Source organism: Pagrus pagrus (genome assembly GCF_965226575.1).
Source record: "Pagrus pagrus genome assembly, chromosome: 7".
NCBI classification, from domain to species: Eukaryota; Metazoa; Chordata; class Actinopteri; order Spariformes; family Sparidae; genus Pagrus; species Pagrus pagrus.
Genome location: NC_140191.1, coordinates 4,269,730 through 4,287,210, shown reverse-complemented (window position 1 = coordinate 4,287,210; position 17,481 = coordinate 4,269,730). Strand labels below are relative to the sequence as shown.

The window sequence follows — 17,481 nt, the reverse complement described above, 5'->3', positions numbered from 1 at the left end:
GAGAAACTCACCAAAACTGTCTTGGTTTCTCAACTCTAGTTGGATTTATGGTCCGTGAGTTGGCTCTAAGTCATTCATTGGAGGCAGACCCAGGTTAGCTCAGCAAAATCACAAAAATCACCCAATAAAACCAACCAGTGATGGACTGTGTACCATATTTCATAACTATCCATCTATGAGTTGTGGAGACTTTTTACACCAAACTACAAATAAACCTCATGGTGACGCTGGAAGAGAAAGTCAGGGAATCACCACAGTCAGCAGGATTCTTCCTCTTGGATCTATGAGTGTAGAAACCTGTGTGTCCATCCATCCAGTGAAAGTTGAGATATTGATATATGTCACAGGATACGTGAGAGCTTTGACCTGATAGTGACGCTACAGGGAAAAGTCACTGCCACCCTTTGGAGTCGTGTTGCTTGCAGGTCTGTAAATACATCAGTGAGCCTCAGTGTTAGCTGACATTTTTCTTTAATCACCGTGAACACACATCTTGAATCCCACACACACACCTGGTGGAAATGTAGCACACGAGTATCAATCCACAGCTGAAGGTCGTCCCCAGTAGGAACACATTAGCTCGGGGCTGAGTGTCCCAAGTATCACAGCTGTAATTAGAGGAAATGTGGAGATGTATTTTCTGTTTATCTGAGTATTATCATCAATAATTCATTAAGATATGATCGAGTATTCCATCTCCATCAGTCTGATTATTAATGAAATGCTGACAAACTCAACCATTTTGATTTATACCACAAATAATTCAGAGTCTGTTTTTTTTTTTCAAAAAGCAGCCGTGACTGTGCCGAGGATGAAATGACTGTTGGTTTGTTTCTGCTTCCTCTTACATTAGAGCCAAATCTAATTCTCATCGACGGTCTCATTGATCGCTTTTCTTGAGCGACATTTCCTCGTCCCATTAAGCCGGACCGCGGGCAGAATTCCCTCACTGCCTATTAGAAGGATTTCATGTAAAGGTGAAGGCCATATCCTTCTACACCGGGATCAATATGTCAGCTTCTCGTCCTGCTGGTGGATCGCTTCAATAACCCGGCGGATCATTAAAAAAGCAGAGAGCGCGGCAGCACCGAGGATAGAGACTACAACACATCGCAGTTAATATTGTCATGTTACACTGGACAGACTGTAGATACTGACAAGAAACATGAGAGTTAACTGCACATTATATAATAATATGGGACCTGAGCGGTTTGAGTTGCACATATTTAAAGTAGCTTTTCTTTTAAATGTAGGCTTTTTAAGACAAAACTCAAAAGTGTTGTGTTACTGTAGCATCATCACAGCTCTGATCAGACACACTGAAGGAATTTCATACTAAAAAAACGATCATTTTGATTTACTAACTTCAGTTTGGCTTCAGAATAAAGTTGTGCACAGAAGGACAATAGTTTAACTCGTCGACAAAATACGTCTCTGAGAGTGAACATCAGAGGCTTCAAGTTTCTACAACTCATCCATCCAAGATCAATTAACCTGACTAAGTTAAAGACAAACTTCTCAGCAGGTCCTGTAAATGTGAAAACAGCCTTCATGTCTCAAACTATCCAACTGAAGGAGTAATGAGCAAAATACATTTCTGAGTGTGGAGCTCGACAACAGTAACAGGTCTGTAAGATTTACTGGATGTGGGGATGTTTGGCAAAACATGAGTGGATTTAAGGAAGTATTTTGCAGTTATATGTAAATGAAAACTGACATTTAACCTTCTTTGTTGTTGTTGATTTTAGTATGAACCACAACCACACACATGAAAGTCATCAACAATTTAGTTTTATGTTTAGTTTTTCAATCATGTTTTGATAAATTAACTTGCTTCTCTACTGATTCTCCAAACTGTGAGTAAAGGTTAAATCATCGCTGAGTCACACTGAGCAGAAATCTGCTTCTGCTCTGCTTTGACGGGAAACCATGACGAGAATCAGGCTGATCGGGCGGACCCCGCCTTTAGGAGCCGCTAACAACCTCATCGTTTGGATACTTGTCTTCCTCACTTTACCTGCTTTTAATGTCAGTTGACAGTCAAATGTATGAACTGGACTGTTGTAACTCGTAACATAAAAAGGACCATGATAAAAAGAAAGAAAACGGGATGTTAAAAGTGTGACAGGAATCATTTACGACCAGCGAACAGAAAGACAAACACTGAGCTGGAAGCTTTGACTGTCGCCAGGCGAACAAAAAACAGCATCTGTCTGTTTGTTAGCAGGAACAGCTAATGACATGAGCAAGTGCTGCTACTGTGGCTGAATGCAGAAGAAGAAAAACGTACTATTCATTTCAGTCACAGCTCAGAGGTGTTAAAAGACATTTTCGGTAATTTTGTCTCCTAATGCCGAAACAACTGGATGGCGAAAAGTAAGAGTTTATAATCCGAGCTAGGCTTCTTCTTCAGTTTGAGTGAGGATGTCTGTTCACGAGTAAAGATTCATCTGTTCGTATAAATTATAGATCATTACAAATATGCTGCTTTAAAAATAGCACAGTGAGAAACCTTTATCTTGTACAGACATCATAAATTGTTTTATAATCGCAGCGTGACGCTCAGACTCGAACTGTGAGGCGCAGAGATTCCCGACCCGAATGAAGACACATCCCAAAGACAGAGCTAGTTTTCCATGTTCTCATCGGTTCGGACAGCGGAGACGGTCTGACCTCTGATGTCACAGCAGGTGGAAATCAGTGACATCACTGACTGAGACCTGAACAGTGTGAAGCCACAGAGAGCAGCAGCAGCTTTCCGCCCTCCACCTGCAGGTTTTAGTAGATTTTAAACGCCCCATGATGGTCTGACGCTGTCACGATGACCTGCACACTGAGCTTCTCTTTATGTTTCCGACACACAGGATCCTGCTTTGTGTTTGTGGTATCTTCCTTATTTTTAACGGTGCTCATTCTGCAGACAGATGTTATCCGCATCTGTTAGGTGAATACATTTAATACGCCGCGTGGTGTTTCAGGGAACTCCACCACGAGCGCTCTGCACATATGTACAGTGGAGCGATGCCATCTGCAGACCTGTTAATATGACACATCATGAATACTCACACAGCTGCCTCCACTCCTCCACTCCTCACACAATCCCCCCGTCATTTACATAATCTGCAATCCGTGGTGTTTTCATAATGATCGCTTCACGACTTCACGCTGATATAAATATTTCAGATGGGAAACGTATACACGCCGCTTCAGGGTGGAAGTTATGTAATTTAGCATCGAGATGATGAGAACGTGTTTATAATTAGCAGTTTTCTAATGTTTCCTTCAAGTCCTCTGCAGCATATTTACTGTAAATCACCACACAGTTACTTATTATGTCGTTTTGTGCAACAGATGTTTTTTCAGTCGTATTATTAAGACTGTGGCGTGTCTGGTGTGCTGAATGAGGAGATGTTTTTGTACCAGCACTCATATTAAAAGTCCAGTGATGGAATGTAACTAAGTAGATTTACTCAAACACTTTTAGTATTTACATTTTCTGTTACTTTATACTTCCACTCCACTACATTCACTCGATACCTTGAGTCACTGGTTACAGATCGCATGCTGTAGCCAGCGTAGTTTTCTAATTAATTTATCTTTATCTGAATCAGATTAAAAAATAAATGAATGAAAGAAGAGTTATTCAGATAATCAGACAAATGCTGAGTATCAGATCTGATAATCAGTCAGGTCAATAATCAGTTGACCCAAAGTAAACAGCAGATGAGATTTTGTTACAATGACGCTGTTTTAATCCAATATACAGCTATTCAACAAATAAAGAGTTTTTAAGTTACTAAATCAGTACTTGTTACGCATTTATTTCCCAAAACAGAGTCAAATTCTATATCCTATAATAATCCTTCCAGGGAACATCCATATTTCGCTGTTCACGTAGCTGTTTTATTCAGATTGTGGCACATCAGACACTGATGACAGCTGGTGTGAAGGAAGATAAGGAGGAAAATGGACGTCTTGTCTGAGCAGTTCACCTTAATTGTAATTTTATGACGTGTCTGGTTTATAAATGTGTTACTGATTATTTCAAATAAATTCTTGAATCATTTCGTTAACAACTATTTCATAGGTAATAAAGCTGTTTGTCAAATTGTATTCTTTATTTTTTTATTATCTATTCTATCAGGAAGTCCCAGTGAGATCAAGATATCTTTTTACAAGAAAGACCCGGCTAAGCTAGCAGCCACATCGAAGTCACAACATAATAAAATGCAACATATAAAACATGATATGAAAGACTCACAGTAAAACAGGAGAGCAGTTATTCAAAACAACAACACATTCTTAACGATGCCCTTATAATCATCAGTAGATATAAATGTCTAATTTCAGATCTCTTCATGAGATTATTCCAGGACAAAGGTGTATGGTATGAAAGTACAGTTTTCCCTTAATTTATCAAAACTCTAGAAACATAAAAAAATTTAAAAAAACACTTAGGAGCGTATCTGGTGTCTCGCAGAGCTCAGACGGAGACTTTGGTACGTCTTGTACAGTACAGTATGTACAGAAATGTACATTTATTAGCAGATAATATCAGATAATATTCGTATAGGTGACTTTTTAACACCACATCTTTCCTTTCGCTCAGTTATGACTTTTGGTTACTTTTTTGTAAAAAGTCAGCAAAAAGATATGTTTTAGTAATGTACACATGATGCTGTGTGTAGACTTACTTTCATATCAAAATATGTATCATTTATATTGAATGTTTAGCTTTATGCAGAGCACTTTTTAAACCTCACTTCACCAAACTGATATTTTTGTTTTCTTTGATACGTGATCTGTCATTTTTCGCTCCACTTCAGCACTTTACTAAATATCTTAACGTCTCTCAGACACGTTGACGTGCAGGTTTTTTGAACACAGGTGTCACTTGTAAACAAGACGTTGATTCAAAGGAGACCCCTGACAGGAGATAACAGCACCATCTGCTGTGGACTGTTTGTCACTCCCACACAAAATCTGGAGGTTCTGACACGCTGCACATCCTCCAGAGACTCATTTTGTTTTGTTTTTTTCAGAAGCAGTGTTAGAAAATGAAAAATGGAGACAAGTAGAGCAAAAAATTACAAATGTTTTATTGCAGTGAGAAAAGCAATATACTGTACAGTGTTGTGCAAGTCAGATTAACAGGAGCAGCATTTGTTTTATAAGAGGTATATGTTGCATCGAGGAAGCAATAAAAGAAATATAAACATCAGAATTGATCATTAAGTTGATTAGCAGTGCAGCATCTCTGTTAGAAACAGTGTTATTTTAGACATAAGAACAAGAGTTTGTTTAAAAACAGACACATTCATCAGAAGAAATGTATTTTTTTGATAGAACCTGAGCATCTTCAGTATTTTATGGCTAATTTACAAGACAAATCTTCAGTTATAAACAGACTTTAGTAAACATACAAAGTAAAGAGTGAATCAGCAGAAGTTTGATGGCTGACACACACAGATGACACATTAGGCAGAGTGTTTAAGGTTATTAAAATGTGTTTAAAAAAAGGAATTATGTCGATAATCATGACTTGATAAAGATAATATTCGGTCTGCGTCGCCTCGTGTCGACTCAGACGGTTTTCTTCTTGATGCTGAGCAGCTGAGAGACGCTCTGCAGACCCCAGTACAGCAGAGAGAGGGAGACAAAGGCCTGGACAACACAGACACACAGACGGGTGAAGATCAGAGGCGTCAAAATATACATTCCCCTTCAAAATGACGGCTGTGACACATTGAAGAGACTCAGAAGATAAACTGACTGATCTGAGGTGAAGACACAAAGCTTCACTCCACTCAAGTGTCAAAAACTGACGACAGCCACGAGAGGTTGATGCTGGTTTGTGAAAGTGTTCATGAGGCGACAGCTTGAGTTTGAAGGAAAACATGAAATAAAGTTTGATATGTTGAATTTTCAATCTTTTTTGGAAAGATATTTTTCATTAAAATTCAGATGTCTGCCTGCAAGATTATCTTCATCATCAATTAATCTGCCAAATGATATAAAATATCAGAAAATAGCAAGAAAAAAATACATATATTAATTATTTTGACACATTTAAGTCACTTTTAACAGCCCAAAATGCAATTATCTTTAGTTTATGATCAACGCAGACTATGATACGGGCAAATATTCATATTTTGAATGCTTGAACAAGTATGTTTCTGGCATTTTTGCATAAGAAAATGACAATTAATTGATTATTAAAATAAGCAAAATTATAGCTACATAAAACTCGCCTTTGAAACGTGAACTTGCATATTTCGTTGCATATTTTTTTTAACCATTTCGTCATTAATTTATCGATTTATTTTTCTATAATTATTCGAGTTTACCATCATTTAATAAGGCTGACCCTGCCTGAAGTCTGGATGCTCGTCCTCCTCAATTCAATAGCTTTTAATGTGAGTCGACACGTCAGTATGAACTCGTTCTACCGTCCTCTGGAAAACAGCAGCAACTAAATCGTACCACAGATTAAAATCAAACTGGCTCGTCCTAAAATAAAAAGGACCAGGACACAAAGAAAGACAAACGGGACGTAAAGAGTGTGACGGGTAACATTTACGACCAGCGAACAGAAAGAGAAACATCGAAAGTGAACCGCTAATTGAAAGAAAACAGCGAGGTCGATGTAGAAAGTGGGCTCAGAGGTTAAGCAGCAGGTCGTCTCCCCTGACGCTCAGACGACGAGGTCACGGGGGTCACCGTCATGGCCGACCTCGCCGCTCAGAGAGGGGAGGGGGAGAAACTGGGCCCTCGCCTCCGCCCCTCGCTGCGTTCTGGCCCATAAACTGCATCCTACATCGCAACCCGAGCCAAAACCAGACCGCTGTCCATCACAGGCAAAACGGCATGATGGGAAAAAAAGCAACGTTTCCTCGCGGACACGGCAGCTGTTTTCCTCAGAGAGAGAGAGAGGGAGAGAGGGAGAGAGGGGGAGAGTATAACTCAGACCTCGCTCTGCCTCTCACTACCTGAAAACTGCCTCCCCGCTGAGAGACAATAAAAGCATCACGACAGACGAAGCGAAGGAGGAGAAACGATTTAATAAGAACGTCAAGAGATTCAAAACACGCTCGTGCTTTCCCCTTTTCTCTCCGTCCAAATATCATTTACAAATCTGCAGCTTTACATTTCACATCAACCAAGCAAATCATGAAAATGTAACCGAGTACAGTTACACACATCCTGCGTACTTATTAGTACTTTTTACTGGTATGCAACCTGTTTCAGAGGAAAATATCTGACAGCTACAGTTATTAGTTACTTTTTAGATTAAGATTGCTCTTAAAGATTAATGTGTTTATAAAATATGATGCATTCAGCAGCATAGAAAGCAGCTCCACTCACTTATCAGGACAGATAATATAATAATATCTAATAATAAGACTAAGACGATAAGAGTAAGAGGATAATAAGACCACTTTTACTTTTAAAACTTTAAATACACTTGACTCATAACACTTCTGCACTTCTACTGAAGTACCTGAAAACTTTTCCTTCACATTCAGAAAATAACAATGAACAAAATCAGTTACTCTGGTATAATATAAGTCATTTCTTGGTAATCCTGTCTTTAAAACACACCGTTTCCCAAATAAACTTTCAAACACAGGTAACTGAAGCTGGTTATGATTGTGTGGTTACACCTGACACCTGAGACAGGTGTGTCAGAGGGCGCCTTTACTAAAAGCATCTTGCACACTGTGTCGCTTGTTTATTTTATTTAACATTTCCTAAATGACCCCTTTCCATCACAACAGGCCCGTATAGACCTGCACATACACAGATGCTGCCTATATCGTCTGAGCCACACAAGGCAGATCGATCTGTGAATGAAAACAGAGAGAGAAGCCGTCTCAGTACATTTTACTCCAGAGTCCAGTGGAAACTCTCAATTTCTTGCTCCTCATCCTCATTTATCATTTACATTTAAATCTTATAGTAATCAGTTATTTAAAAAAATGTGCTCCACCTCAACCACATCATTAATAATCCAGTGATTTACATATTTCTGCCGCAAGTACTTCAAAGTCGGCTTTGTTTTGCAAATAATACATAATTTTATTTAAATAATGGCATATTTTAAAAGTGAAGTGTTGCTTCTTTTACTAAAAGTAAAGGATGTGAATAGATTTAAAGATTAGAAAGACACAAAAGATTTAATAAAAAATGAAATATGGATCCATTTTACATCATCATGTGTTACTTATCTGAATAAAAATAAAGGTTGTTTAGGGGAAAAATCTGTATTAAATGAATAAAAAAGCAAACGAAGAATAAAGGTCAAAGTAAAAGTCACACTGACATTTTGCTTCTACGTCACAACAAATCCAGTTAATAGAGTTTAAACATGACGGCTGAAAGTCCAAACTCCACGAAGGGAAAACAGATGGATCACAAATAGACGAGGTCGCTTCGTGTCCATCTCAGAGACGGATTGGGATCGAGAAGCTTGGCAGAACCTCGCAAATCACATTTCACTCAAACAGACCGAAACATGACAGAAGTTTCTATCAAAGCCGCATGTCGAGGGAAGAGGAAGGGCACCTATTCGACCGCTCTGCTCCCATCTCTCCCCCGTTCGCCCCTCTGTGCTACATTTTAATGGACTCGGTAGGAAATCCATGTGGGACAGATTACAAAGTGGAAGGAAGCGGGTTTGATCGTCTACAAATAAGCACTACGGCCAGACGGCAGCGGCTCCCAAAGTAGAGATCTCAGCAAATCCGCTCACACTCACTTTGTTTTCCGGCAGAAGGTACTTTGTTAAGAGCAGCGATACAAAAAGCTGCAAACACATGTGGTTTCTGTAGGTTTCCTCTGCGTCTCTTTCTCTGAACCAAACTGCTCCGGGTTTAAATCAATGAATTCATATTCTGCTCAAAGTTCAACAGGATCGGTAGGAGTCATGCATCATCATACATCAGTGCTGGACGACTGAAATAAATAAAATTCTCACTTTCAACAATATCTGCAGTGGCAGCCGCATTCTGGTAAAGCTCCTGGATGTCATGTCATCAGTGTTTAAGATGAGGTGTGTAAGAAGGAAAACACAAACTGCAGGTCTGTCTGCTTACAGGAAGTTTTATCTGTCGGCCTTTCCCTGTAAATGTCACATTGATGTCTGTATTGGCAAAATGTGCAGCACAGAAACATCCAGAGTGGATGTGACTGTCCTCTGTCACCAAACTTGGACCAAAACTTTAAATGTTTTTGTCCCAATAGTGGTGAGGATCCAGGTATGTTTGCATAAATCTAATTAATTTGATTGAGTGTAAGCGTTAAATATGAAATGTTAACAATGTGGCAATCGAGCAACATGCATATTATAATTAGCTTAGTGCCAAAAAACAAGAGTTAAATCAAGTGCCAAGAAGGTTTTCACATTTGTGGAATTAGCCTAACAATAAACACAGGAAGTAGAAAAAATATAAGCAAAGATAAAAAGCATGTATTTATACTGAGACATAAAAAAGCAGGATATGCACACCTGCCTCAGTTCTTGGATATCTTGTAGATTAAAGTGGAAACAGACAAAGCCCCCATAGTATTTCCAAGTGGTATTACTGTCTGCACAGCGGTCACAGAGACAGCTGGGTTGTTTCTCTTTTCCTCAGAGTCACGACTACCAACAACACAGGACGGAGATATGAGTTTATTCACTCATTTAGTCTGATTGAGTCATGAAAGCAGAGAGACATCGTGCCAGTGTGACTTCATGGACTGTCGCGTGTACCTGTCATGGACCGAAAATTGATGAGGTATCATCTCTGGTCACCAGAAGTGAAGCCTGTGTGTATTCATTCAGTCCGTCATGTGTTCAGGTAGCTTCAGTTAGCTCGTCAGCTGCACCTTTGCTCCATCTGTGCTGAGAGTGATTATATTAATGTGGATGTTTGTGCTCTACTCAGTCTGAAGCATCTGGTGCTGACGGTCTATACAGCGACTGTGTGAGACAACATTTATTTTAACAGGGAGCGCAGGTTTGTCTTTCACAAAAAGACCCGACGTGTAATGTTTCAATTATGTTTTAGGTTTGCTGCATTATGAAGGAAAAAGTTGAATGTGCTACAACCAGAGTGTACTGGAGCAGACGGATGTACACAGCAAACTTCATTAAAGGACTTGTGTTTCGACGTCAGGTGTGCTGGCCCTCTGATAAAAGAGCGTACAGTATGTGCAGGAGGCTCGCTGTCAAAATAAAAGATGTTTGCAGAGAAACTGAAACCGAACTCTGTTTTCAGGTGTTTATGGACACAGTGGCAGAACGAGGTCATGTTTCTGGTTTTAGTCACCTTAAATTTAGTTTCATTCACCGACTTCCCTATCAAGGAAGTCGTGGCGGCAACCTGATGAAACGCACCCTTAACATAAACTTGTGGATTTCTCTGGGCTTCAGCATTGTTGGAAACATTTGGGATGTTTTTATTTTAATGCAGAATTCTTCGAACATATTATACTTTTGGATAATTAATTAAGTTTGTAGCCTAAATCTGTGCTCTACATCACACTTTAGATCTTATTTCTGAAGTCTCTCCTGATAATAACTAAATTATATTTCCGTTTTTTTAAATGAACGTTCAATTTAGACGTTCAGTGAGAATTACAAGACCTGCAGCCTCTCAGGAACAACACTGTAGTATTCAGATCCCAAATTAAACATGGCTGAATATTAGTTTAAATAGCTGCTTCATCTGAAAAGTGTCCCTTTATTGATGAAATAAGGTGTCATCACTGTGTCACCAAAGTCCTGAAAACATGGTCAATAGCAGCCATCTGCAGCTCCAACACAAGAGCTCTCTGGAGAGCAGCCCTGGTCGGCTCTACACTGAGTCACTCTGTGAGCTGTTGATCGATGCTAACCATCCAGCAGATACGTTAAACACCTCGGGGTGGATTTGGTTGCCTCCAGCGGGTTAACCTGGCAGAGCTCCTCGCCGTTCTCCAACGCAGCTGCGCTCGTGATTGAAATGAAAACAAGGCAGAATGGCTGCTGTCAGCCGTGTGATATATGACCTGTAATGGGATGTTTCCAGAGCTCGCTCTCCATATGGCTGCCTACAGTCCACCAGACCTGGACTGAACTGTGTCGGAAAATACTTCTGAGCGTTTTTGTTTTAGGCTGGCCGCGGAGCCCGTGTGGGTGGAGTTCGCTGCGTCCGGACGTTGATAAATTGGAGAAAATAAACCCCAGAAAATGCCTGTTAATACAGTTTCATCCCTCAACATCTTATGTAGTCATTTTTCTTCTGTTTTTCCTTTAACTTTCCGTTTTCAGAAACACATCGTGAGGAAATCAACAAAGATTTTTCATGTACGGGAACAGAGTTCAAATTTGGGATAAAAACTGTGATATTTTTCAGGAAAAATCAGTAAAAATAAAAAGTTTTAAGTTTGGGAGACGAGTAAAAGGATGCGAGAACATGACATGCACACATATATCAACACCTACGCACACAGAGGACTTCCTGTCTGCTCGTTATGAGCACATATACCGTCTCTGTGCTCGGCTTGTTCGAGCAGACTCAGGAAGGATACGCTGAGCAGGTTAATGTCCCACCAGAGAGTCGGTGCAGCGCTGGATCTGTAGCACAGCCATGAGAAATATCACCGTCACACTCCCACGCATGCACACACACACACACACTGCAGCCAGGCAAAACACATGTGAAACGGCAGTCGCTGTACGGTGAAGTGTAACAAAACACAAAGTGGTCTGATGATACGCCGGTTTAGAAACGATACGGTTGTTTAGATGTTTTTTCTTTTCACATCTGGGGTTTATTCTCGTTTAGCATGTGTCCGCTACGAGGTCACGTGTCAGGTCCACAGTGGCATATCCAGACCGTCAGGCCACATTGAAAAACACGAGACAAATCCCTGAGAGTATCCCTTCATATCTGTTGAATTCACTTCAGAGAGCAGGCGTCCGGCACAGTCTCAGCCTCGACAAGAGAAATCTTCACTACGTCATTAACTTCAGCTCCCAGGAGGGCCACAACGCCAAGAGCAGTTACTTCTAAGATAAAATTAAAATCATTTAAAGTTTCTTTGCAGTTTCGTTACACAACATTTGCGTTACTTTCACCAAACGGCTGGGCAATATACAGTGTGAGGGGGTAATATTGTTCCGCTACTACAGATAAATATAAATATAAAACCTTTTACTATCTTTTATTATCATTATACATTATTTCTCTTCTGTTCTGCGTTGAGCTGAAGCAGAAAATGAAGCTCTGTCTGATCCAAGCTGGGAGCGCTGGCCCGGTGTGGAAACTAAACAGGAAAATGTTGTTGGCAGCAACATAACGAACACAAACATAACCAAAAACACCAGACAGGATGAAGATTAGAATTTTTTTTCTGTTGGAAGAAGTTACGTTTTTGTCCGAAGAAGGAAGTTATTCTTCAGTCCTTCTGGTTTCTGTTAAATTAACTGAGCAACTGAATTGTAGAGAATCTAACTGATGTAATCAGGTTTTAAACTTCTATACTGACAAAAGTTAAAACATTTATATTGTTCTGAGCTTACACGAGTTGCAAGCGACCCGGTGGGTCTTGATTTCATGTTGTTCACTTGTTACCAGAATAATATTTCCCCCAAAATCCCACAAGAAACCTGTCATATTATTCCTTTACTGCTTGAAGTAACATATTACTGTAATGTGTTACTTTTGTACTGTGCTAACACTGGTGAAGACGGCACATGACGAGCAAGAGGGGACACCGATCATTTAACCAATTAGTTGTCAACTATGAAATTAATCTGCAGCTACGATTGTTTGAGAAGTTTTCAAGGAAAAAAGTCTTTTCCCGACATTTTAAAGACCAAACAATTAATCTATTAATTGTGAAATAATGGAAAATAATTGTTAGTTGGAGCCCTGGTGGACAGGAGTGCTGTAAAATCAAGTCCCTTTTTGTGCTTACATGGAGAAGAAGATACAGATAGGTGAGGTGCATCTTTACCACGACTCCTCCACCAACCCACTGACTTTAATAAAAATCACAACAGCCTCTGTTTTAGTTAAACATTCCCACTGTGGAGTTTGAAGCCAACTGTTCTTGAAGCCATTCTGTGTTTTCGTGCCACGTGGGCAGGAAAATCCACAAGAGGCAGTAATCAAAGTCTCCAATTAGTAATGCAACACAAGGCAGTAATCAGCTCATCGATGAGAAAAAAGGTCCAAGGTGTTAGCACGACAACAAACGCACCAAACCAAGATCTGCTGCCCAATTAAAGTTTATTTGACTAAGACAATGAAACGCAAAGTCTGAAACAGGATCAGATAAACAACTTAAAAGGCCAGAAAACGAGCTCCAAAGATAATAACTCAGGCACAAGGCTGAGCGACTGAAAAAGGCGGCAGACAGAAACTGAGACGCTGCTTCAAGATAAAAAAGGACGTCTGTTCTGAGAGGCAGGTCGGGACCTCTGAGGGGAAAAAGCTCGGAGAGGCAGAATAAGGTCTCGAGCTGTCAGGTAGAATATAAGGTTCACAGGATATGACCAACGAGAGGCCAACAAGAAGCGAGGCCACGAGGCAGTTTGGAGGATGTTACCTCAGGAGCTCTTTCTATTGCTTCACAAATAAAATGATTTCTGTGCGGCTGAAGGGAGCAGCTGAAGGTCTGTGTCATATATAAGAGAGGTTCCTACGACAGATCGCTTCAGATGCCTTAAAAAAACTCAAAGCTTTGGGCGGATCAGAGGTCGAGCTCCTGAGCAGTCAGCTAGAGCGCTTAGCAGGATCATCAACCCACGTGCCGTCCTCTCTCCGCCTGCAGCGCTCCTGTCACTGACAAACAGTCTCCACTTTCTACTTGCTTTCTTGTTCTTATCGCCTTTAAAAACATGTTCGCTGTCTGATTTTCTGGTGTGTTTTTACAAGGAGGAGGAAGAGGAAGTGATTGAGTTGGGGTGGGGGACCACAGACCAACAAAGCAATCATCAACCCGGAGACGAGTGCGCTGTAAGACGGAGACGTTTCAGGTGCTGAGCCAGCCAAAAATACGTAATTGCGGTCGCTTGTGCAACTTTGTGGTGTCCGTTGCTTGAACAATGAAGTGAACCTTAAAAATGTGGTTTGAAGATATGTTTTAAACGGCAGAGATGGCCAAACAAAAGTCTAGAGTTTCTGTGCCCTGGAGCAGCTGACGGTATCTCAGAGGGTATCAGCATCAGCGCCAGGAAAACACAATCGATACGCTGGACGAGTATCAGAGAGAATCGAGTGTAAACCCACCGTGAGGTCACCCAACTGCTTTGAAGCCGCAAGTTTGGCTTTGCAGTTGTCGCTCAGACCACATTTGGAGGACGGGGTGGAGCTGGGGAGGAAATCCTGATTGGATCTGACAGAGAACCAGAGGACGCGCCATAGTAGTGACTCGTCAATCACAAGGCAGCAACCACCTAAAGCATACCCTGCTTTATCACCTATCTTACTCCAAATGGGACCATAATTTATTAAATTAACACCCTGCCATGTTGGAGAAGACTTGAAACTAGAGCCTGACGCCATAAACTGTTTACTGAGGTAATAAATCAAGTGAGAAGTAGGGTCATTTTCTCATAAGCATACATACAATCAGACTTCTTTTTGAAACCAGCGCACATGCAGGTTGAAGGCACTTCTGTATTGGCTTCATTTAGATCCAGAAGATCTTTCCACGATTTACGGACTTCATTAAAGGTTGGGTGACGTGACTGCTCAAAGTTAAATGTTATTTTTTTAGTAATTTCCCCAAAAATGAATCAGATCTGCAATTAAATGTTAAATGGTAGGAGTGTAGCTATTTTCTGAATCTACATCAATTGAATTTTGATTTAAACATTTTTGTTTTGTTGCGACAATTTACGTTGGACGATTTGTAAAGATTGACAGATCCTTTGTTTTATGCCCCGACAACATTCATTTACATTTTCAAATTCTTCTTTTATCCTGGCGGCTTTTTGTAGGTTAGAGGGGCAAGTTCAAATAATATCCACCAAAAATGTCATTTCCAGAGCGAAACAGCAAAAGAATGACACATCGGTGATTCAACGACAAACAGCAAAAGACAGAAATTCAGTTTATTACAAAGTTTGGTTTCTGAAATTCGTCACGAGTAAACCATCGTCATAAGCAAAGGATCTCTGAAAAAGAAAATATGTCCAACATCTGCAACTCTGTCAGAGTTACCTCCCTACTGGTCAGTTTATCATCTAGCCGTGTCGTCTTTGAGGTGTTTTTTTCCTTCGGACATCCACACGTTTATAGAGGAACTTTAGCTCAAAGTGCTTTAAACTTTGCCTTTCATTCACATCATTAGCAGTGGTCTAAACAATGGAGGCACTTTGGGTTCAGTGTCCTGCTCAGGGACACCTCGACATGTGGAGAAGGGTCGGACGATCTCAGGCTCGAGGCTCGGACAGCAACACTCCTTATCGGCCAATACCCTGAGATTAAACCATGCATCAGTAGATCTAAGGTCTGATCGATGCGTCCCTCTCCTCTCTCAACAAATATGTCAGTGTAGAAAGTATTAAAGCGGTGGAGCTTTGCAGCAGTGCAGCAGGGAATCAGCTCACTCTGGATCCGTCTGTGACAGTGGCTATTCCCAATTTTGCAATCTTAGATCCGAAGTCCGTCCAAAAAACGTGTAGCCCCCAACTGCTCACAGATCCTGGCAGCCGGAGACACTTTCCAGCTCACTTCGGTTCAAGATACTGCAGCTCAGGCTATTGTGAAAAAAGGACCATGAAGAATGTGATTTTACTACAATATCAGACGTGTGATTGTTAGCCAGTAAGCCAATGAGCGTGGCGGAGAGAGAGGTTAATAAACTGCGTGGAGAGTGATGAAAGCTCGCGCTCCTATAAAGATTGCTAAATTAATATGCTAAGCCTTCGTTCAGAACTACTCTGACAGGTTTTCTCGGTAAAACTCTCTGAGTTATTTATATTTGAACTTTATGAAAGTCTTTTATCATTTGTTATGTTTTGAATTTGCGGGCCGACTTTGGAAATTGGAGTTACACTTCTGTGAAATCAGCTTTATGTGAGGGAGCAGAGAAGAATACCAGAGCAGCTATCGTCAGGTTCAATCAGGTTCACATGCTGGCCCGGAGGCTGCATCATAAACTGGATGACTGTTGTGTTTCACCCATGAATTAAAGCACAAATAGGAAGACAAATTCAAAAGAAAGTCGATGTTGGCCGCAGAAACTCACCCTACAAAAGCCAAACTAAATACTGCATGAGAACCCCCAAGGGGCCAATCGCTGTTAGATTTCCATAGCTTTACCTGGCAAGTGGTTTGACAACATAAACCAAGCGGTTACTCTTTGACGGGCACGATCCCCTGCACATTGAGTGATAATATTTCACACTGTGTACGGTCGACCACCCCGCTGTTTACTCCAACGGAACAGTCCTACCCAGCATTTCTCTTTCAAATCCCTCCATTTTCTCCCTGGGAGGAGATTTCCTTTCCCTTTCCATTCCTGCGAGCTCTCAGATGATGTCATGCTCACCGAGTTTCCACTGCTCCAAACAATCCTGTTAACCTCAGCGCTGCTTCTTGCTACCACACATTCCTGCTTCAAAAAGAAAAAAAAGGAAAAAAGGGGGCCGCCGACCTCTCGCACCTGAGATTTGGCGGATGGAAACGACACTCGCAGATAACGCCGACCTCTCGCTGGTTGCGGTCTTATCTGACCGGGAAAGAGGGGGTGAGGTTTGAAATTTTTTGCAGACAAGTCAGGTGACGTGTTGAAGATAAAGCCGGTCCGTGCCGAGGCCGAGCCTTTGTGTGTGACACGAACTTCATAATATTGTTCTGACCTCTTCTTTTTGGCCATGGAGCGTTTATCTTTCCTCTGCGAGGTCGACAGTAAAAGGCTCTTTGGAGATTGGAAAACACTATCAGCACCGAGATGAAACGATGGAAAATCCACCGGGGTGTGAAAACTATTTAGATGATTTTTTAATATTTTGGATTGGGCTGGATTACGTAGATTTAGATTTCCTTTCTCAAGTGTCAAACTTGCACGAGCCAATATATCACTTTCATGAACTCTTCCTGAGGACACATCTCAGTCATGTTGTAAAATTGAAGCAAAGTAGACAACCCTAAAAACCTCTTAAGCTTTTTATAATCTTAGTGATTTTTTGCTCAGTTTCATAACTACAAGAGGGAAAAACTGAAAACCAAGGATTGGAAAATACAAAAAGGGCCACGAGTAAAGTTTTGTTTCTGCTGGAAAGTTTGATCTCGAATGGCTTCTAGCAGACAGGAGACCTCGTGAAGAGAGACAGGTGTATTTTTACGACCTCTCGTCTTAAATTACTGCGACTTCACCAGCAGTTAGTGGCCGCTCTGAGAGACGAGCGGCTTAATTACTCCGGGATGTACAGAGTCTCAGTTCTGCTTCTCAGCATGTCTCTGTGCCTTCAGGGCCCACTCGGTAATAATACGACCA

General features: G+C 40.9%; 1 protein-coding gene across 1 annotated transcript in view; it reads right to left on the bottom strand.

Annotated features, from left to right (window-relative positions):
• Positions 1-5,075: 5,075 nt before the first annotated feature.
• agmo (alkylglycerol monooxygenase) overlaps positions 5,076-17,481 on the bottom strand; it is a 51,433-nt gene continuing 39,027 nt past the window's right edge. Inside the window, exon 13 of the mRNA XM_084356321.1 lies at positions 5,076-5,664. Within this exon, the coding sequence (XP_084212447.1) occupies positions 5,584-5,664 (81 nt within the window). The 3' untranslated portion in view covers positions 5,076-5,583. The remainder of the gene's footprint in view (positions 5,665-17,481) is intronic.